We start from the raw sequence: 22,442 nt of genomic DNA on the forward strand, positions 1-22,442 counted from the left end.
GACTTTCATATGAATGGAATCATATAATATGTTAACTTTTGTGACTGACTTTTTTACTTAGCATGATGTTCTCAAGTTTCATCCAAGTTATAGCACGTATCATTCCTTTTTATGGCCAAATATTCTGTTGTATGGATATACCACATTTTATTTATCCATTAATCCATTGGTGGACATTTGGATTGTTTCCACCTTTTAACTATTACAAATAATGCTGCTATAAACATTTGTGTACAAGTTTTGGGGTAGACATATCTTTTCATTTGTCTTGGGTATATACCTAGGAGTGGAATTGCTGGGTCATATGGTAACTATGTTTAATCATTTAAGGAACTGCCAGACTGTTTTCCAAAGCAGCTGCACCATTTCATATTCCTGCCAGGAGTCTGTGAGGGTTCCAGTTTCTCTACATCCTTGCCAATACTTGTTGACTTTTTGATTCTAGCCTTCCAAGTAGGTGTGAAGTAGTATCTCATCATGGTTTTAATTTGCATTTCCTCATTGTGGTTTTAATTTGCATTTCCTTGATGACTAATGATGTGGAGCAAACTTTTCATGTGCTTATTGTTCATTTGCATATCTTCTTTGTAGAAATGTCTATTCAGATCCTTTGCTCATTTTTTAATTGAGTTTTTTGTCTTTCTGTTATTGAATTGTAAGAGTTCTTTATTCTGAATACAAGTCCTTTATCAGATATATGATTTGCAAATATTTTCTGTCATTCTGTGAGTTATCTTTTGTAGTGTTAAGTCTTGATGCCTGGAAGTATCAGTATGCTGATTTTGTTCTTCATTCAGTACTGTGTTGGCTTTTCTGGGTCTTTTGTGTTTCCATATAAGCTTCAGAGTTTCTGTTTGTTGATGTCTATAAAATAACTTGCTGGGATTGTGATTGAGATTGCATTGAATCTATATACCAAGTTTGAAGCACTGACATCTGAATAATATTGACTATTCCTCTCCATAAACATGGAATATCTCTCCATTTATTTAGATCTTATTTGATTACTTTCATCAGAGTTTTGTGGTTTTCCGTAAATATATGTATAGCAATCTTGTATGCTTGTTAGTTCCAGGAGATTTTTGTCACTTCTTTGGGATTTAATGCATGAATTGTCTTTTCACTTTTTTGAAGGTGCTCTTTGATGCACAAAGTTTTTAATTTTGATGAAGTCAAATTTATCTTTCTTTTTTCTTTTGTAGTTCATGCTTTTGATGTAAAATCTAAGAATCCATTGCCTAGTACAATGTCCTGAAGATATTGCCCTATGTTTTATCCTAAGAGTTTTGTTTATTTAGGCCATTGATTAGTTTTGATTTAATTTTTGTATAATGTGTGATGTGGGGGTCCAATTTCATGCTTTTGCATATGGATATCAATTGTTCCAGCATCATTTGTTGAAAAGACTATTCTTTCTTCATTGAATGATCTTGGAACTCTTGTTGAAAATTACTTGACTGTGGATGTATGGTTTTATTTCTGGGCCCTCAATTCTGCCCCATTGATTGACATGTTTATTCTTGTGCCAGCACCACACTGTCTTGATTACTGTTGCTTCCTGGTAAGTTTTGAAATTAGAGAATGTGAGTCCTCCTACTTTGTTCTTCCTTTAAGGATTGTTTGGGATATTCGGGGTCACTGAATTCCAGATGAATTTCAGAATAAGCTTATCAATTCTACATAGAAAGTCAGCTGGGATTCGATAGCGATTGCATTGAATCTTTAAATCAGTTTGGGGAGTATTGCCATCCTATCAAGATTAAGCATCCTAAACCATGAACATGAGACATTTTTGCATTTATTTATATCTTTTTAAATGTCTTTCAGCAATGTTTTATAGTTTCAGCATACGTTTGGCTAACCTCATCATCTTTCACATATACTCTACTCTAGGCTTGTTGAACTATTGGTTGTTTCCTGTATCTCTGTGAAATTTTTTGCCTCCGTGACCTTTCATTTTTGTCTTATAACCTATTATCCCTATCTCTACATATTCAAATACTACCTTTCCTTCCTGACCCATCATGCATGTTAAAACTTACTTTGATATCCATCCCTACTTGTTTCTCCTTCTTGGTGATTCCTGTCGTACTTTACTCCTCTTGTGGCATTTATCTTTCAGTACTATAGCAATTTATATAGAGGTCTTAGATTCTTCTCTATACCATAAACTTCTTGAGATAGCAGGTGCTATGTCTGATCGGTTTTTGTATACTACCATGTACACAATAGGTGCTAAGTAAATATTTTTTCAATGAATTAATATCAGTTAAAATATTGATTGAGTACTGTCATTGTTTGTCAGGCTGCTGTAAAAAGTATCAGATTAATTGGCTTAAACAACTGGAATTTATGGCCTGACAGTTTTGGAGACTAGAAGTCCAAAATCAAATTGTCAGTAGGATCATGATTTTTCTGAAGTCTGTAGGGTTCTGGTGGTGGCTTGCGAGCAATCCATAACAAATCTCTGCCTCTGTCACATGGCATCTTCTCCTTCTGCCTCATTCTGTGTCTAAATTTCCTCTGCTTATAACGACTCCAGTCATACTGGATTAAGGCCCACCCTGGTTCAGTTTGGCCTCACTTTAACTAATAACATCTTCAGAGATCCTGTTTACAAATGGGTTCACATCCATAGGGCTGGAGATTAGGACTTGAACATGTCTTTACAGAGGACATGATTTGATCAGTAACAAATATTATGGCTTTTTTTTTATTATTAAGTAAACATATATTATGTATTTGAACAAACCGTCCCCAATAAACATTTACTATTTGTGTGTGCAAAGCATGGAAGAATGGGGACAGTACAAATATGACTGCATCATAGACCTTCTCCTCAAGGAGCTTATGGTCCAGGAGAAGAAGTATGATGTACACAAAACAGATATACTATAAGATAGATGAGAGAGAATATGATCATGGCTACATGAGAGGTACAGACTAAATATTATTCATGGTCAGAAGAGGTTCTGAATGGGGGAAAGGGAAAGCTTCAGATATCAGGTAGCATTCGAGCTGGACTTTGAAGTATGAATAGAATTTAAATAGAGTTTTAGGGGATGAGGGTAACCTGACAGAATATTGGATGTAAAACTTCTGAGGTGAGAAAGAACTTTGATTATCCCAGAAAGGATGTGTTGCTCTATCTGGCTCAATATGGGTAAGCTTAATTAGGGCAGTGTGAGGTGAGACCGGAAAGATATGGGTTGGAGCCTGATTGTGGAAGGCCCTGAATATCAAGTTAGGGATTTTTTTTTTTTTTTTTTTTTTTTTTTTGAGTACATAATGTTCATGAGCAATACAGTGAATTTTTTTACACACTAAAGAAGCCAGCACCCATTATTGTTTCCTCATTCATAGCATAAATACAGTGTTGAAATTGTGTTCTGAATATGGTTCCGAACCTAGTACAGTTCTTATGTACATTCTACCCACACATTCACCAAATGTCTCACCTCAAGTAAGTAACTCTCATTAAGATATAAACCTTTAAATTGATAGGACTCTAGTCTGTGGCAGCCCCCTCAATTCTTTTCACTGGTCATAATCCTGATATCTGGGCCATATTGTCACCATTTCGTCAGTATTTTTAGGAGTGGAAGATTTAAAACTGTGTGTTTACTTTGTAGATATATTCTTTAGCAGATACAAAATTTAAAGTATAGAAAACATAAATATGGTGCTAAAAGGAGACTTTTGGAAAATCATTTTTTATGAGCTTTGGAGTGGAGTTGCTGTTTGTCAAGGAGTAGATTTTTGTGTGTGTGTGTGTGCTTCATTTCTTATTGCTGTAAGAAATCTGGCTTTACACTGTTTGTTAGTCACAGCTGTTTCAGAGTAGTCACCATCTCTAATTTTCATTTTATGTGAGAAATGTGGAAAATCCATACAATTGAAGGTATTAGAGTAAATATAAATTTGTAGCGTGGTAATATTAATTGCCCCTGCCTCCCCTCCCCACCGAAAGAACAAAAACTACATTTCTGTGTGTTTTAGACGTCACACACAGAAGCATTACATCATCAAGGAGGTTGGTGGTTTTCATTATGATTGATATCACATATCACATCTGGAATAGTAATTTAATCATGCCATTTGGATCCTAGAATTTATTACAGAAACAGAGAATTAAAATAAAGTCACCAAAAAGATTACTTATGTTGATGAATTGCTTTAAAAGGAAAGGAGAAAAGACTACATATATTCATCTTGGCTGAGAGGCAGTGAAGTAAGACATAAGCCTATAAATATTTGGAACTTGTAAACACCAAGGGAGAAACGATGTATTTTAATTTTACAGAAGGATATAGCAAAGAGTAAGAAGAAGAAGTAAAGAATGACTCATTTTTATGGGATTACTATTCTGGTAGGCTGGAGGAATACCAAGATATAGTTTATTTCTTTTTCTAAATTATGAGCTTCTTGAGAGCAGGGTTTATGTTCTCCTGATTTTTGTATCCCTAGCATTGACACTTTGTTTATTCTTCATAAATTATTTAAATTGAATTTCGGCAAAGCATCTGACAATTTCACATTATTCTTTACCAAAGATGGAGAAATGCTGGATAAATAATAATTTTGTTAAATGGATTTATGGCTCCTCAGTTACAGAATATTGCCACTGGATCAGTGGCATAAACTAAACTATAAATTAATTAGAGTATCTCTTTTTCACTATCATATCCCAGTACCTAGCACACAATAAGTGCTAGGTCTTTATTGAGCAAGACTTTAGAACCCTGCCCTTCTTTCTCTAATCCCCTCTCACACATGCTCCTATGCAACCAAACACCCATTCTCTGACTTAGCTCCAGAATTCCTGAATCCTGCTAAGTTCCCATCTGTAGAAGCTTCTGTATATTCTTTCTTGTCCCATCAGCAGTCCAAGGATGCCTTTCTCTAACCTCTTTCTTCCCTAGAAATCCTTTATCCTGTGTTCTGGTGTGTTAATGCTGCCATTATGCAAAATACCAGAAATGGATTGGCTTTTATAAGGGGGGTTTATTTGGTTACGAAGTTACAGTCTTAAGGCCATCAAGTGTCCAAGGTAGGGCATCAACAACAGAGTACCTTCACTGAAAGATGGCCATTGATGTCTGGAAAACCTCTTTTAGCTCAGAAGGCATGTGGCTGGTGTCCACTTGCTCCAAGGTTGTATTTCAAAATAGCATTTTCCAAAATGTTGCTATTGGGCATTTTGTTTTCTCTTAGCTGCAGCTCTCTTCGAAATGTCACTCTCACTTGCTCTGAGGTCCCTCTGTTTGTGAGCTCTTTTGGTAGGAGTCCAGTGAACTAATCAAGACCCACCCTGATTGGGTGGGACCACATTTCTGCGGAAACATTCAATCAAGAGGTCACAGCCTAATCAAAGATGTCACTCACAGTTGAGTGGGTCACATCTCCATGGAAACACTCAGTCAGAAGGTTCCAACCTAATCAACACTAATACACCTACCCCTACAAGACTGCATTAAATAGCATGGTGTTTTAGGGGACATAATGCATCCAAACTGGCACAGCCTGATAACTCTTTCTAGAGCCTCTTCTGCTTTACCTAGTATAAATATGTGAAACATGTCTTCTGGTGTTTAAAAATAAAAGTAGGATATGTTTCATCTTGCTTATATTTAAATATTGCTATTTTTTTTTGCCCAGTATTCATATTTAAAAATATGAAAGTTAAAATTAAAAACTTGCTTAAGTGAGATCAGAATTAATATGTGCTTCAGATAACTTTTCATTTCTTTCTTCTTGAATGACACATATCCAAGAGAAGCTTTGGCGGTAACAGTTTCATGCTAGTGAATGATTTTCTGTTGATTATTTTTCATTTGATTTATTAACATTCTACTTAAAGAGAGCTATGAGAGAAAGTAGTTATTTTTAAATGACTTGCCATCCAAATTTCTTTCAAAACACAGAACTAACCCTAAAAAGTAAAGTGTTGCTAGGATATCTTCTAACTGGCAATTTTAGGTGATTTTGGACCATGACAAATTTTGTCACCATGAAGAACCACACTAGAGTTCCTGCCTGAGTCTTTTGGTTACTAACTAGTTTCTTAGAGCTGGATCCTCAATAGTCTGTGGCTCAACCACTTGTGTCTGCCATCTGGGGCCTTTGATGGTAATGAAGTCATCTATGCACAGTGACCCCTGTCCTGCTTCTTCACCTGGCCTGGGGTAGATCAGATGGGAGCAGGCATCTTATGGTGCTTGGACACTGACACACACCTTGCAGGTGTCGAAGGTGCTATGGAGGTGTTGTCTAGACATGGGCTGTGATTTTTTGGCATGACAGTTTTTCCCTCTTCCATACCTATAGCCCAGTAACTGGCTGGAGCTTGCAGCAGTCCTCAGTTTGAGTTAGAGTTCTGTAGGCAGAGGATGCACACAAAGAATCACACTTCCAGAGGACCAACTGCAAAGGGCTGTGGTTTGACCCCACATTGCCATGGGAAGCCTCTAAGGTCCAGCTCCAGGACAGGGCTCTCTCCTTCGATCCCTGACTTTGGCATAAAGTTTTGGTAGCTGGTGCTGACAAACACATGTATCTAGAAAGCTGTTTACCTGACTACCTTCAAGGTCACTAAGAGGCTATACTCAAGATATATTCCACATCGACAGTAATGGCAGGAACAGGTTGGGAACCAAAAGCTACGTACAGGATCCCTACCTAGTACTTTGAGGCCCGTGGTTAAAATTAAAAAATAAATTCAGTCGTGCTGTTTTTTTTTTAGGTCAATTCTATTGAGGTAGAATTTACATAAGTTTATAAATTGAGTTTTGATAAATGCATATACTCGGGTAATTACCACACAGACATTCTTTTTGACTAGCAATACAGGATGATTCTAGATTCCTTATTGAGAATGATGAGGGGATCTTTCATGAAAAGACTGATGACTCGTTCATTTTACCAGGAAATTACCTATAACGATTATTTTGTGGGATCATAATCTCAACTAAGCCCACGTCTGGGTAGAAGTCTTCTGGAGGTGAGAGCTATAAATCAATTAAGTACTGTGCATTTTCCATGTGTGGGGCAGCTTTCGCTTATAACCCTGGTGGAGCATATCCCCAGAGACTTGGGTTCTAATCCTGGGTCTGCCGCTGTCTCGGTGGAATGAGCTTGGTTGAGGGTCAAGGTCTTTCACCTCTCTGGGCCTCAGTTTCTTCATCAGTAAAATGGAAAGGTATAGTTTGATAATCTCTACTTCTGTCACTCTTATTTTCTCATAATGTAAAAATAAGACTGAGATACTTGATTTGAATGTGAATGTCACAAATGTAAATAGAAAACTACTTTCAATCAGTGTTGCTTCTCTGAGGATGGATCGTGCTCATTAACAAATAGGACAGATGCCTTCGTAGCATTACTCCTAACATGCATGGCTGTCTGATATGGGATGTATCTTGATTATACCCTCTGAGTGACCTTGAAGTTAGTTAGGTAAATAGCCTTCTAGATACATGTATTTGTCTTGCATTGAGCTTTGTAAATGGTTGCTTTTTATTGGTTCGTGTTAGAGAAAAGAAAACCTTATCTCTGCTGCTCAGGGCTGTAACCACTGCTAAAAGGCAAAGACAAAGAAGTACATTGTTAACTGTTGGCAGTGCTGAGTTGGCAGGCTTTGTTTACTATGAATACCAAAATTGGATTAACATAAGTGCTGTATTACAGATACACTGGATGGTTTTAAAAAAATGATATCAATTGATTGCTCCCATTTTAGAGATAGCCTGATTGTAGTAGTAATTATGTAATTTGGAACTAGGAAGGCATTTTCTCTTAGAAATAATATTTTAAACAATGGTTAGGTTCTCTGAATATAAATGCCAAAATTGTTTAACCCACACTGTTCCTAAAGTGTAACACTAATACAACTATGGAACCCAACTGTTATTTTTAACTAGATTATTTATAACTATATTTCTCTGGGGGACGTGCTGGTGTACAGACTTAGATTGTTTGCTTTACAGACATATTTTGATCACCTAATATGTACCAGGCACTATGCTTGGCACAGGGAATACGGGGATTGATAAAGTACAATCCTTTCCCTCAGTGAGTACATGGTGGGGAATGTACTCATAAATGGATAATCATAAAACAACCAGGTTTAAAAATGAATTTAGGAAGTACCTTCAGGAATCAGCTATGCATAAGGTCCTGAGAGCACTGGAGAACACCTCACTGGTTGGGATGGGTGCTCTCCTGGAGGACTCACACTGAGCTGAATCTAAAAGGATGAGTAGGGAGTACTAAGGTAAAGGTGGGTAGGGGGTGGGCAGCGCACTCCAGGCAGAGACGCGTGACCCAGGGCATGGGTAAGAAACAACAAGCACATCTGTATTATGGGGGAAAGCAAGAAGTGAAGAAGAGTTAGAAGAGAGAGACGGGGACCGGATTTATCTTGTTTGGAAGTGTGGATTTTATCCTGTGGTTAGTTGGAGCTAAGCTGGTCAATTTTTGTTTGAGACAGACCATTCAGAAAGGGATATTGAAAATGCGTTTGAGAGAACAGGGATATCAGCTTTATCAGCCTGTTGTAGAGGGCTGGTTGAGAAATGATGAGGGACTGAACTAGGGTAGAGGTGACTGAGATGGAGGGGAGGGCAGATAGTAGATACATATTTAGGATTCGGATTGATTAGATAAGGTAGAGTTCAGACTTTTGCCCTTGATGACTGAATGACTGAGAAGAGAATATCAGAAAAAGAGGCAGTTTAGGCAGGGAAAATTAGAAGTTAAGTTTTGGACATGTTAGTTTGAAATGATTGTAGAGATGGCCAGCACACAGTTGACATCTCTAAAATATATAGATGTTTAGAGATGTAGAAGTATAGATTTGGGGGTCATTAGCTTATGGGTGATTGTTGAAATCCTGGAGTAAAGCTAAAATCAGGATTTAAAAAATCTATATTCATAAGTGAGCTTAGCATATTTAGGGCTAAGTACTTATTGTAGTTTCTTGTAATTTTTTAAATTGGGAACTTGCCTATCAAAAAAAAAAAAAAAAAATACTTATGCCTTACCCCATAGCTGGATGTACCACAAATGCTAAACATTAGCAATTTTTGTTCATTCATTTATTTGTTCATTCATTCAACAAATGTTTATTAAATTTTTACTATGTGCCTGGATTTCAGCAGAAATGTAAAGTGGTGCCAGAAATATACTTGTTGCATTCTAGGAGGTTGAGCAATACAATGACCAGAATCTGTGCATCTTCATGACATGCTGCAATTCTCTTTATTTTAAATCCTCTACTCTCTGATCAGTGCAGTTGTTTTAAGGAGTAAGCAGCCTTGATAGACTAATGCTGTTAGCAAATGACAGTTACATTTGCTAAAAAAGCGTAGATCTTACTTTTAGATGGTTCTTTGTGCTATTTCTTCTAACACAAAATCTTATTTGTTCAGGGTAAACAATGGAGAACAGTGTGAAGAAAGGAATGTGAACTGAGGGTTTTCTCCTGGAAATGTACTTCTTTATCACATGTGAGGACAGTTGTATCCCCACTGTATTTAAAGAAAAGAATAGTTGTAGCCATTAATATTAGGCCAGCACTGTTCATTGTTTCAGAAACTTGTCCAATTGATATTCTGATTCTTTTTGTTCCTATCACTCAGGATTATAGACAATTGTGCTTGTGTTTTCTGCTTTGTTTATTGGTAAGGATAAGAATCATATTGTGGGCTTCATATTTGCGTTCCAAATGTCTGGCATGAGGAGCGCAAAACAGATGTAATAGAAAGATTTTGTTTTATTAAACTGTTCCATTTGTGATATTCCAATTAACTGAAATAAATTTAATTCTGTAAGAAAATTGATTCTATAAAAGGAAAAAGCAGATCTGGAGTACATATAGAGCATCATGAATGTAAATTCAAGAATTAACTAAATTCTGCTAAAATGCAAATATTTCAAGAATAATTTCTTAGTAATCATATTGTCACATTATTTCCCCAGCTATTGCCTTAAAAATGCAATTTAACTAAACTGAAGCTTGCAGCATTGTTTTGTCTACTGATTTTATTGTTGATAACTTAAATGTGAGGCATCCAACTCTTGCCATTTCTACTGTTTCTATGGTAACCAAAGTGTGCAAACCCAGCAGTATCACTTTCTTTCACAGCTGGCATTTTGTGTTCACAGTAAGAAGAGGAGTTTCAGTAAAGCATAGTCTGTGTTAATTGGGATGTAACTAGGTCAGAACAATTTTGGTATCCTTTCTTCATCCTTTTAGGTTTGTGTGTGTGAGTGCAGGTATGTGCATATGAGCTGCAGTTTCTTTTTCTTAACCTACGACTTTCATTTAAATTCATCACCGTTAAAGTTAGTCTTTTGAAAACTAAGCATAACATCTGTAAACACAAGTCAATGTAGAATCTTGAAGATTGGATGGACGTGCTCTGAGACTTGTCCCATCCCCCTGCAGACCTTGTGAATTTCCCAGTCGGAAAAATGGAATGACTGATATGAAAATGCTTTGAGAAGTTAAAAGCATTTTTGTGGTGATTATATCATTTTCTTTGTTGTTATTACTATTACTTTGAAACATCAAGTATATTTATTTAGTTGTTCTGAAGGGGACAGGTGAATCCCAATTAAGGGATACATATTTGAAAATGTGACTCACTTTGCAATTCTGAGTCTTGACTTGGCTACAGAAGCCCTTCTTTGTGGATACTGTCCAAACTCTGGGTTCCTTTCTCAGAAACTACAAAAGAGTTTGTTGACTACTGCTACCCTAAACTATGTCACTGCCTCTGCCCTGGTCTTAGGTCTCCATGGTGACGCCACATTTAGAGCTTTCATCGGCTTTAAGTATGTTCCATCCAAGGTATTCTCTACTAATTTCAGTACTAACTAGTTCCTTTTTTCTCGCTCTTTGTATCCTCCTTCTGTTGTGGTGTTCATGTTCTCAGTTTCAGCATAGTGTGACTACAAAAACTTCTAACGAGTTACCTAGCAGTTATCTAAAACCAGTTTCTTGCATTTCTCCCATTCAGCAGCTCATAATCTGTTTTCACTTCTTATACGAAGCAATTTTTGCTCCCATATCTGAAACTCTGTGTTTTTATTTCACCATCTTTATTTTGAAAGGGTTAAAGCTCAAAATTCAGGAGTTACAAATAATGTAACAAATGGTATGTAATATGGTTTATTTGATATAACGCAATTTCAGTTATTATGTCCTAGAGATACCATTATCACTAAGGCCTTCAAAATGTAATCTCCTCCTGCCTTGACCTTCTTTCCACTTATTTAAAGCCTCATTTACTGTACTAGCTTCTGTAAATGCACAGAAATAATCCTTTTCTAAGTCATCAATGGCCTTCTAATTGTCCAATTTAATCCCTCTCTCAGTTTTCATTCTATTGTACCTGCTGACCACTTCTTTCCTTTTCTATTCTCTTGTCCTCTAGCACCCTGTGCTATTTAGGTTTTCTTACCTTTAATGTTCCTTCAAGGTTGTTTCATTGCTCTTTTTCATCTAAACTTCCTTTATTCTTCTCACTATTATTTATTTTTATTATATTTTTAAAATACCAGTTTTCTGGGTTAACACCACCAAAATATACAAAGTAGAACATTATAGAAATATATAATGTAGTAGAAAATGACAGTCTCTCCTAGCCCTGCTATCAGATATTGAGCAGAATACCAAAATCTATATATATATTATGCAACAGTGTAAAAATTATGGGTAAGACAGAAAGATGAATACCAAAGTGATGCTGATTCTAGTCACATAAAACCTAAAGTACCTCCAAGTTACTGTAAGATTCTTTGTGACCAGCACCCCATTCCCCAGCCTTTGCCCTAATCTCTCTGACTACTTCTCCCACTACTCTTTTCCTCCCACTTTGACTAGCTACACTGGCCTCTGCTTTTTCTCCAGTTTGAAGTCCACTTGCTCACCAAGGTTTTTCCTAACTGCTCTATGACCTTGTCCTTGTGCAAAACTTGTGGCAGCCCACACCAACTTTCAGAGCACAGGCCAGACAGTGCTTAAGAACCTATTCAGTACTGATGCTAAAATAACTTGTACCCAAAGTAGAACCATCTGAAGTAGGAAGCAATCCCCTCACTGAGTTGCCTTCTATCCATCCGGTTCTGTCGCTGCCTCATCACTCCTTTTACCCTAATTTGTTCTTCCTGTTCTGTCTGTTCTCTCTGGTATCTTTTCCAGTTCACCAGGTACACTTCTGCCTCAAGCCTTTCATCATGGTCTTCTCTCTGCCTCTGCCTGGATTGCTCTTCCCTTAGATCTTCACCTGACTTTTTACTGCACTTCTTTCAGATCTTTCCTCAACTATGACCTTCTCAAGGAGACTTTCTCTGAGGAACTTAAAGTAATGCTTAAGATAACATCCTCCCACCCCCACCAGTACTATTCCTATTCCTTGCTGTATTTTTTTTAATTCATTTTATTGAGATATAGTCACATACCATGCAGTCATACAAAGCAAATCATACGTTTGATTGTTCATAGTACCATTACATAGTTGTGCATTCATCACCAAAATCAATCCCTGACACCTTCGTTACCACACACACAAAAATAACAAGAATAATAATTAAGGTGAAAAAGAGCAATTACAGTAAAAAAGAACACTGGGTGCATTTGTTTGTTTGTTTGTTTTTTTCCTTCCCCCATTTTTCTACTCATTCATCCATAAACTAGACAAAGGGGAGTGTGGTCCATATGGCTTTCCCAATCACATTGTCACCCTTCATAAGCTACATTTTTATATAATTGTCTTCAAGATCCATGGGTTCTGGGTTGTAGTTTGATAGTTTCAGGTATTTACTGCTAGCTACTCCAATTCACGAGAACCTAAAAAGGGTTGTCTATATTGTGCATAAGAGTACCCACCAGAGTGACCTCTCGGCTCCTTTTGGAATCTCTCTGCCACTGTCGCTTATTTCATTTCCTTTCACATCCCTGTTTTGGTCAAGAAGATGTTCTCCATCCCATGATGTTGGGTCTACGTTCTTCCCCGGGTGTCCCAAAACAATTATAATAGTAACCTCAAAGATTGCTGATCACAGATCACCAGAGATATAATAATAATGAAAAAGTGTGAAACGTTACAAGAATTACCAAAATGTGACACAGAGACCTGAAGTGAGCACATGCTGTTGGGAAAAATGGCACTGAAAGATATGCCCAGTGCAGGGTTGGCACAAACTTTAAATTTGCAAAAAAGTATAGTATCTGTGAAGTATAATAAAATGAGGTATGCCTGTACTAATGTTAGATAAAATGGACTTTACATCAAAAACTGTTACAAGGGATAAAGAAGGTTACTCATTATAGATAAAGGGTTCAGTTCAACAAGAAGACATAACAATTATAAATATATATGCACCTAAAGGCAAAGTCCCAAAATATGTGAAGCTACTGTTGAGAGATTTGAAGGGAGAAATAGATGATTCTACTTCAATAGTAAGAAACTTCAATATACCACTTTGAATAATGGATAGAACATTTAGACATAAGATCAATAAGTATGTAGATGATTTGAATGATACTATAAATCAACTAGACCTAACAAGACATATATAAAACACTTTACCTGACAGCAACAGGATACAGATCCTTCTCATGTGCACCTGGATCCTTCCCTAGTATAGACCATATATTAGGTCACAAAACAAGTCTCAATAAATTAAAAAATATTGAAATCATACAGTGCATTTTCTCTGGCCAAAATGGAATGAAGCTAGAAATAAGTAACAGTGGGAAAACTGAAAATTCACAAATTTTTGTAAAGTAAAGAATGTATTCTTAAACAACCAGTGGGTAAAAGAAGAAATCACAAGGGAAATTAAGAAACAGCTTGACGCAAATGAAAGCAAAAGCACAACGTACCAAAACATATGGGATGCAGCAGAGGTTGTGCTGAGAGGGAAATTCAAAGCTTTAAATGCTTAAATTGAAAAAAAAAGAAAGATCTCAAATCAGAGATCTAACCTCACAACTGGAAGATCTAGATAAAGAACAAACTAAACTGAAAGAAAGCAAAAGGAAGGAAATAACAAAGATTAGAGTGGAGATAAATCAAATAGAGAATAAGGAAAACAATAGAGAGAATCAATAAAACCAAAAATTAGTTCTTTGAAAAGATCAATAAAATTAATAAACCTTTAACCAGACTGACAAAGAAAATAAGAGGATGCAAACACTAAAAAAGGTGAACATTACTGTTACCCTATAGAAAACTTATAAGAGGATACTACGAACAACTGTGTGCCAATAAATTAGAAAACCTACATCAAATGGACAAATTCCCAGAACCACCCAACTACCTTCATTGGCTGAAGAAATAGAAGATCTCAACAAACCAATAACTAGTAAAGAGACTGAATTAGTCATCAGAAACCTTCCAAATTTGTGTATAACCTGATTGGTCTCTGGAACATTGGGTATCTGTGTGACACCTGAAACTTAGAGCTAGAGTTTGGCAGATATGAATGTCAGTATTAACGCATGTTAAAAAAAGAAAAAAAAGGCTGAAAAAGAGCCCAGACTTCAATTAGAGATACGATTGAAGCAGATCTGGTTAAGACTAGGGCAAATCGGGCCAAAGAGTAAAGGCTGAAACTGACTGTGTGTTAAAACTTCAACTTCCATGTGAGACCAAGGGAAGAGATGTTTATTTAGTGTAGGACCTATATTTTCTAAACAGTATATCTTCTACAGTCAGTTTGTTCAAACACCACAATTACGTGGAACTTTGAATAGGAAGTCAGATATGGTATGTCTGTATAGGTTGGAGTGAAATAGCAACACATTCCAAAGTAATTTGGGCAGAGAATAAAAATATGTATGTGGGGACTCCTGAGGACCTGGGGGAGGATGCGGAGGTGTTGGACTTCCTCTCCTGGATTGTTGCTGATGTTCTCACAAACATTGGGGACTGACAGCTTGATATACTGAGCCCTCTGTCTTGGGGCTTGCCCCTATGAAGCTTGTTACTGCAAAGGAGAGGCTAAACCTGCTTATAATTGTACCCAAGAGTCTCCCCCTGAGTGCCTCTTTGTTGCTCAAATGTGGCTCTCTCTAACTAAGCCAGCTCGGCAGGTGTCTCACTGCCTTCCCCGCTATGTGGGACCTCACTCCCAGGGGTGTAAATCTCCCTGGCAATGCAGGATATGACTCCCGGGAATGAATCTGGACCCAGCAGCTTGGGATTCAGAACACCTTGACCAAAAGGGGGATGCAAAATGAAATAAAGCTTCAGTGGCTGAGAGATTTCAAATGGAGTTGAGAGGTCACTCTGGTGGGCATTCTTACTCACTGTATAGGTTTTAATGTATTGGAATAGTAGAAGTAAATACCTGAAATTGTCAAACACCAACCCAGTTGCCTTGACTCTTGAAGATGATTGTATAACAATGTAGCTTACAAGGGGTGACTGTATGATTGAAAACCTTGTGGATTGCACTCCCCTTATCCAGTGTATGGATGGATGAGTGGAAAAATGGGGACAATAACTAAATGAAAAATTGTGTGGGATTGGGGGGGATGATTTGGGTATTCTTTTTTACTTCTATTTTTTATTCTTATTTTGATTCTTTCTGGTGTAAGGAGAATGTTCAGAAATAGATTGGGGTGATGAATGCACAGCTATATGATGGTACTGTGAACAGTTGATTGTGCACAATGGATGATTGTATGGTATGTGAATATATCTCAATAAAACTGAATTTAAAAAAAAAAAAAAAAAAAAACTTCCAGAAAAGAAAAGCCCAGTACCAGATGGCTTCACAGTTGAATTTTACTAAACATTCCAGACGAATCAACACCAATCCTGCTCAGACGCTTCCAAAACATTGAATTAGGAAGTGTTCTCTCATTCATTCTATGAGGCCAACATCACCCTAATACCCAAACCAGATAAAGATACTAAAAAAAGAATTACAGACCAGTATCCCTTATTTATATAGATGCAAAACTCCACAACAAAATATTAGCAAACCAAATCCAACAGCACATTAAAATAATTACACATCATGATCAAGTGGGATAAATTCCAGGTATGCAAGTATGCAAGGGTGCTTCAACATAAGAAAATCAATTAATATAATATGCCACATTAATAGAACAAAGGAAAAAATACGTAATCTCAAGTAACACAGAAAAGGCATTTGACAAAATCCAGCACTCTTTCCTGATAAAAACACCTAGAAAACTAGGAATAGAAGGAAACTCTTTCAACATGAAAAAGGACATATAGGAAAAATCCATTGCTAACATATTTCAATGGTGAAGGACTGAAAGCTTTCCCTCTAAGATTAGGAACAAGACAAGGATGCCCACTATCACTACTGTTATTCAACATTGTACTGGAAGTTCTTGCCAGAGCAATTAGGCAAGGGAAAAAAAAAAGGCATCCAAATTAGAAAGGAAGAAGTAAAACTTTCCCTGTTTGCAGATGATGTGATCCTATATGGAGAAAATCCTGAAAAATCCACCAAACGAAGCTACTATAGGTGATATCAAGTTCAGGAAAATGGCAGGATACAAGGCCAACATGCAAAAATCAGAAGTGTTTCTATATATTAGTAGTGAACAATCTGAAAAGGAAATCAAGGAAAAAATTCTATTTACAGTAGCAGCTAAAAGAATCAGATATCTAGGAATAAATTTAATTAAGGAGCCAAAGGACTTGTACTTAGAATACTATAAAACATTGCTGGAAAAGGGAGGTATGCCAGCATATTGTTCTTGTAAAATATCAGGATATCAGGAGGGATTGGGTAATCTGGCAAAAGTAAGACCCAGGCCCTATGGAGCTTGTGCTGCTGTGTTCTTTCTTTATGAGTTTCCATCACATTCCCTCTACTTGCTCCCCCTCAGCACTCCTCCCTCTCCCTGGCATGCTTGGGTACCTCTCTGACCACCGGGACTGATTAAGTCCCCTGTTTTGTGCCCATGGCTTAGTGTGCTTGCCTTTCATAACACACATTGCTTTTAAAACTGCTTATTTGTTACCTGTCTTTTCTACTAGACAGTAAGTTCTATCAGGACAGGGACCAAGTCACCCATGTTTGCAGCAGTGTCTGACAAGCAGTTAATATATCTGTTTTTTTTGTTTTGTTTTGTTTTTTTCTGTTCTACTGAAAATCAGGATCTTGTTCTTTTGTTTTTTTAACAAAGCATTTTTATTCACACACCATATGGTACATCCACCCTGTACGATCAGTGGTTCTCAGTACAGTCACAGAGTTGTGCTTTCATCACCACATCAATTTTAGAACATCCTCATTGCTCCTAAAAGTAAAACCCTATACTCCTTATATCCCCCTATTATTGACTCTTAGCATTAGTGTGGTACCTTTGCTACAATTCATGGAAGAATATTACAGTATTACTGTTAACTATAGCCCATAGTTTGCATTAGGTGTATTTGTTTCCATATACCACCCTATTATTAACACCCTGTAATAGTGACATATATTTGTTTTAGTTCATGGAAGAACATTCTTATATTTGTACTCTTAACCATCTTCATAGTCCTGCCTTTCCTCTGGCTTCTCAAACCTCTGGCCCAGCCACTAAATTCCACCTATAGGATACATTATGTGGAGTGGGCAGAGTTTGTTCATGTACCTGATGTACCGTATATTTGTTGTCTTTCCCTTCTCATTAGAATGTAAGCTCCATGAGGGCAACGATTTTTCCAGGTTTTGTTTACTGCTGTGTGTCCAGTGTCTAAACATCTAAACCACTGCTCAATAAATATTTCTTGAATGAATCACTGCGGGGGGGCGGGGTGTGAAAGAGTGATGCCAAGTTTGAACTTGTACAGTGAAATGCTCTTATATATTCCTCCATGACCATTGTCACAAGTTAGGGCCCTTTTACTTTTCCGTGGATTATTGTAGTCCACTGCTAGCTGGTTTCTCTGTCTCTATTTTATGGTCCATATAGATCCCTTTCTAATCCATCCTGCACATTGCTTACCAGAGTTTCTTCCTAAATATAAATCTCATTATCTCACTGCCTGGTCTCAGTTTTTCCTATAGAATAAATTCCTGTCTCCTTAATGTGGGATTTTATTCCCAACATAGTTTCCCAGTCTTATTTCTATGCTGAATATCCTATGTTCTAGTCACATTAACATATGTGCGGGCTCTCCCAATATACTGTGTCTGTATTTGTATATAACTGTGTCCTTATCTATATGATTCTATGAGCCTGAAAATTCTTCTTCTGTTATGCTTACCAAAATCTTAGTCCTCCTTAAAGTCACATAAAGTCATCTCCTTCCTGAAGACTGTGCTGAAGTTCACTGAAAAGAATCACTTGTTCCTGCATTTTATTTTGCTGCTTTGGTTCTTTTCATAATCTGCCTTATATTGTAAAAAGCTTGCTTTTTTTCCCTACTAGATTTTAAGCTCCTTGAAGCAAGGTCTTAATGTTTTATTTCTCTTTGTTTCCTGAAAGTTTCCAGTACAATGTTTTATATATGATAGATCTTTGATAAGCGGTTATCAAAACTTGGTATTTGAAGTTTCCATTTTTGTCTGCCTGCTGTTGTTCTCTTGGTGTTATGGTGAACTAATCCTGTCTCATGTCTTCAGTTATCACACTCTAGTTACAAAAGCTTTCAAATTCCAATCTTCCTATTCTCTTAGGCATCTCGCATTACTTGAACTCACATGTCATCCTCCTCTCTGTGTTGTCCCCCATCCCAAACCTGTGCCTGTCATAACTTCTCTAATACCATAAAAGGCACCAGCATTCTGCCCATCACATAAATTCAAAACCTTGGTGACATCTTTATCTCCCATTTTCTTAATCTTCTGACTTCAGCCAGTCACAAAGTCCTGTTAATTGCTCCTTTAAATCAGTTCTCAAACTCTATACCATCCTCTCCATTTCAGTTGACAAGACATTGGACAACCCTTATCATCTCACACTCAGTTCCTTTGCCTCACCCTCTCCTGAAATCACAGCTGGAATATCAAGGTCAGATTACTTCCTTTGGTTCATTCTGCCGCCCCCAACATGAGCCCTCTCATTTCCGTCAAGTTGGACTTTCTGTCTCCTGCACATACCATGCTCATAGCCCTTGACTTCTGCAGTGCCCTTGTCCTTCTCTGCCTTGCTGGTTCCTGTTCATTCCTCAGGACCTGGCTAATGGGCATCTTCCCTCCCTCCCCTCCCCCCAGTGAACATTTCCATTAACAATGGAATTCCTGGGTAATCACACCCTCCTTTGAACTTTTTTATTTTTACTTTTTTGCTTATTGTTTTCATAGAAACTTTTTTTTTTAATCAGCAGATTGGAAGGATATTAAAAGAAATCTAGCTTAATGTCTAATCCAAGACTGGAATCCTCTTTATAACTTTTGCTCAGGACTACCTCTAATATTACACAAAGCTTCATAGTTTTCTTTTTGCTTATATAGTAAGCATCTAGAGTTAGGAACTCTGTTTACTTTTGTTTTTCCTCTTAGTGTTTAAAATAGTTCTTTGTCCCTAGAAGACAATAAGAATACTCTCATTGACTGAATAAATGAATCCTATAAGTTAAAAACACATACATTATCTCTCCAAAGAGTTTACAAAGGAGACTTGTCCAAAGAAAAAAAAAAGTGATAAACCCTATCCCTGCAGTTCTTCTGCTTCCAAATGTCTACAAATGAGGGTGACTTAAAAGATGATGGATATATTTGCAGCCTGTTCCTTTCTTTATATAGATCTGGATTGGCCTTGGTTTTTATATTTGGAATTTATCACTTTTGCATGCACTGTATCTTAAAAAGATGTATGAATTTTAATGGGTTCTGTGAAATTTTGGTCATGTTCCCCTATAGTAATTAAAATATATTTAATGAAAAATATTCCATTGTTTCATTTAAATGAAGGTAATTATGTTGTGGTTTGAAATTTTATATAAAATTTTCAACCACATGAATTCTCTTTTGTGGGCAAAAAGCAGACAGTTTATAATTTGTACAGGGTTGTTTATTATTAATATTATTAGTTTCTTCTATGGGATGAATAGAAATAGTAGCTTAATTACTTTGTAATTATTTGAATGATATAATTTTGAAAATAAGGTATATTTCCAAAGTAACAATGTCTATATAAATCTAGTGTTAACTTCTAGTATGTCAAATGCTCTGTGTAGAGGGTGCCTAATATTTGATATAGTTTTGATGAAAATATAGAAGTGATAATTTCATATTGCAAGAATTCATTTTTTTTTCATGTTAGAGCATAAACATAGTAATTTGAATGCTCTATTTTTATTTCTAGAAACCAGCAAATATCCTAGTAATGGGAGAAGGTCCTGAGAGGGGGAGAGTCAAAATAGGTAGGTAATTATTCCTAAAATAATTTATGAAGACACTGAAGTGACTGCAAAGATGGTTTCCCTTTTTAGTACTCTTATTTAAGTAGCTAATTTTGCAATTACTTCCTCATAATATTTATAGGAAAGATGTGGGGAAATGTGGATAGATAGTTTTTATAACCCCTCATGTTTATTCCCAAAGTAAGGTTTTATGTTCCTCAACTGAACCATCACTGGGAACTGATTGGCAAGCCCACAAAAACATCATTCCCACATTGTATCCCAAGCTTGTGTTTATGCCACTGCCACTGCCCTGCACAGTCACCCTAAACATAATCCCCTAAATCTTACTTTTGTCCCAGCTTTGCCAAATGTTCCCTTCCTCAGATGCATCCTTCCCACCCTGACCTCACATAGGCCCTCCCAGTTCCCTCCTGTCCTTGGGCCTACATGTCTTGTGCCAGGTTCTGAATAGCTTTCGAAATGAGTATGTTTACAGTCTCTCCGGCACTGGCAAGGGTCTTATCTGTATATTAAAATTTCCTTTGCAATCCTGAAGGTTCTAAAAGAAATCAACATCATTTATACTTGTGACATATGTTGGGAGAAAATGAGCTAAGAGATGCTTTATTCTAATTGCTTTTAATAGAAATTACATTTATGGAATGTTCAGTGGTTTTAGGATTTTTAAATAAATGTTGTTTCATCAACCTGCTTTCTTTGCTTTTAGAATATATCATGCTAGAGTGATGCAAAATTGTGCTAATTTCACCTACTAAAAATTCAGGCTGTCCAACTTTGACTGAGCCTGCCCTGCTACTTGGTTTTCTACTTCGCCTAACTCCCTAGCCCCCATCTCTGAAGAAGCTGTTTTAAACCAGCTTCCCTTTCTTTAAGCCTCCACTCTGAGTTTTCTGAGATTCTCACTCATTCAAAAATTCATTGATATTAATTAAGTACCAGAGAGCTGCTTGTCTTCTTTTCCCTCTTTCCTTCCCTTTCCCTTCTGCTTTCCACCACTCCTCACTAGCTCCTGCTTCTGTTTCTCTCTCACACTCTTCTTCTTACAAGCATTTTTTTTGAGTACATTTTCCCGCAGACACTGGTGAAAGGAGAGAAAGAATGGTTCCTTCCTGTGAGACAGTAAAATAAACAGTTTATTACACAGTGTGATTTGTGCTTTCATTTGTTACCTCATTTATTTTACACAGCGCTCCCCCAAGGTGGATATCACTGATAAGGAAGCTGAATTTAGAGAGGTCTTGCTCACTCTGTCTTTCAAAAGGTGAGACTTGAATTCCAAGTCTCTGCCTAGTGATCTCAAAGCTGGGCCTGGGTGTGCCAGCACTGACCCCCAGTCACCCCTTCACATCTCAGTCTTTGAAACAGTCTCAGAGAACAAGTGGCCCTTTCGACTCATGCCCTTCCTGGCTACTAAGTATATTCCTGATGTACATAAGCCCCTCATATTACAGTATCTCCATTCTACCCCTCTCAGGTTTCTCTTCACCTTTAAATACTCCTAGTCCTCTTCCCAACTTGAAAATAAATCTCATACCCACATTGTCCTCTTTAGCATTTGTTCTATTTCTTTTTTCCCTGTTTTCCTATACTTCTGGAACTTGGGCATCTAATTCCATCCCTTATTGAAACTGCTCTCTGAAAGGACACCCGTGACCTCTCTCTCCCTGAGTCAGGAGGCCTGGGTTTAGGTGTTTAGCCTCCATTCTTCTTTACTGCCTTAAGCCATTTGTTCTTCTGACAAACCTGGCCTTAAGACTTCTCGCATAATTCTGTTTTTCTACCTGCCACTCTTGCTGTTACTTCTGAATTGTATTAGTCATTGCCTCTTATTCCCATTAGCCTCTTATTTCCAGACACTAGGCATTGGCTTGGCACATGGCCTCTTCCACAATAATGTCTTTAGGGAATTGATAAATTCTTATGGCCTCAAAATTTTGATTCTTTGCAGATGATTCTGACATCAGGATCTCAGAAGCTATTCTCTGACCCTAGCTGAAGTCTTTATCTCTGTTTTGATGCTCTGCTGACCCCTATACTCTTGTTCCAAGCCAAATTCATCATCATCATCTCCCACTCTCCTTTGTAACA

General features: G+C 37.1%; 1 protein-coding gene across 5 annotated transcripts in view; it reads left to right on the top strand.

The window, feature by feature from the left end:
• CDK19 (cyclin dependent kinase 19) overlaps positions 1-22,442 on the top strand; it is a 246,541-nt gene that overhangs the window by 191,651 nt on the left and 32,448 nt on the right. For all 5 annotated transcript variants that reach the window (XM_037843951.1, XM_037843950.1, XM_037843955.1 and 2 more), the window contains one exon: positions 20,294-20,351. In XM_037843951.1, the coding sequence (XP_037699879.1) occupies positions 20,294-20,351 (58 nt within the window). The remainder of the gene's footprint in view (positions 1-20,293; positions 20,352-22,442) is intronic.

Source organism: Choloepus didactylus, chromosome 7, assembly GCF_015220235.1.
Source record: "Choloepus didactylus isolate mChoDid1 chromosome 7, mChoDid1.pri, whole genome shotgun sequence".
Classification (NCBI taxonomy): Eukaryota; Metazoa; Chordata; class Mammalia; order Pilosa; family Megalonychidae; genus Choloepus; species Choloepus didactylus.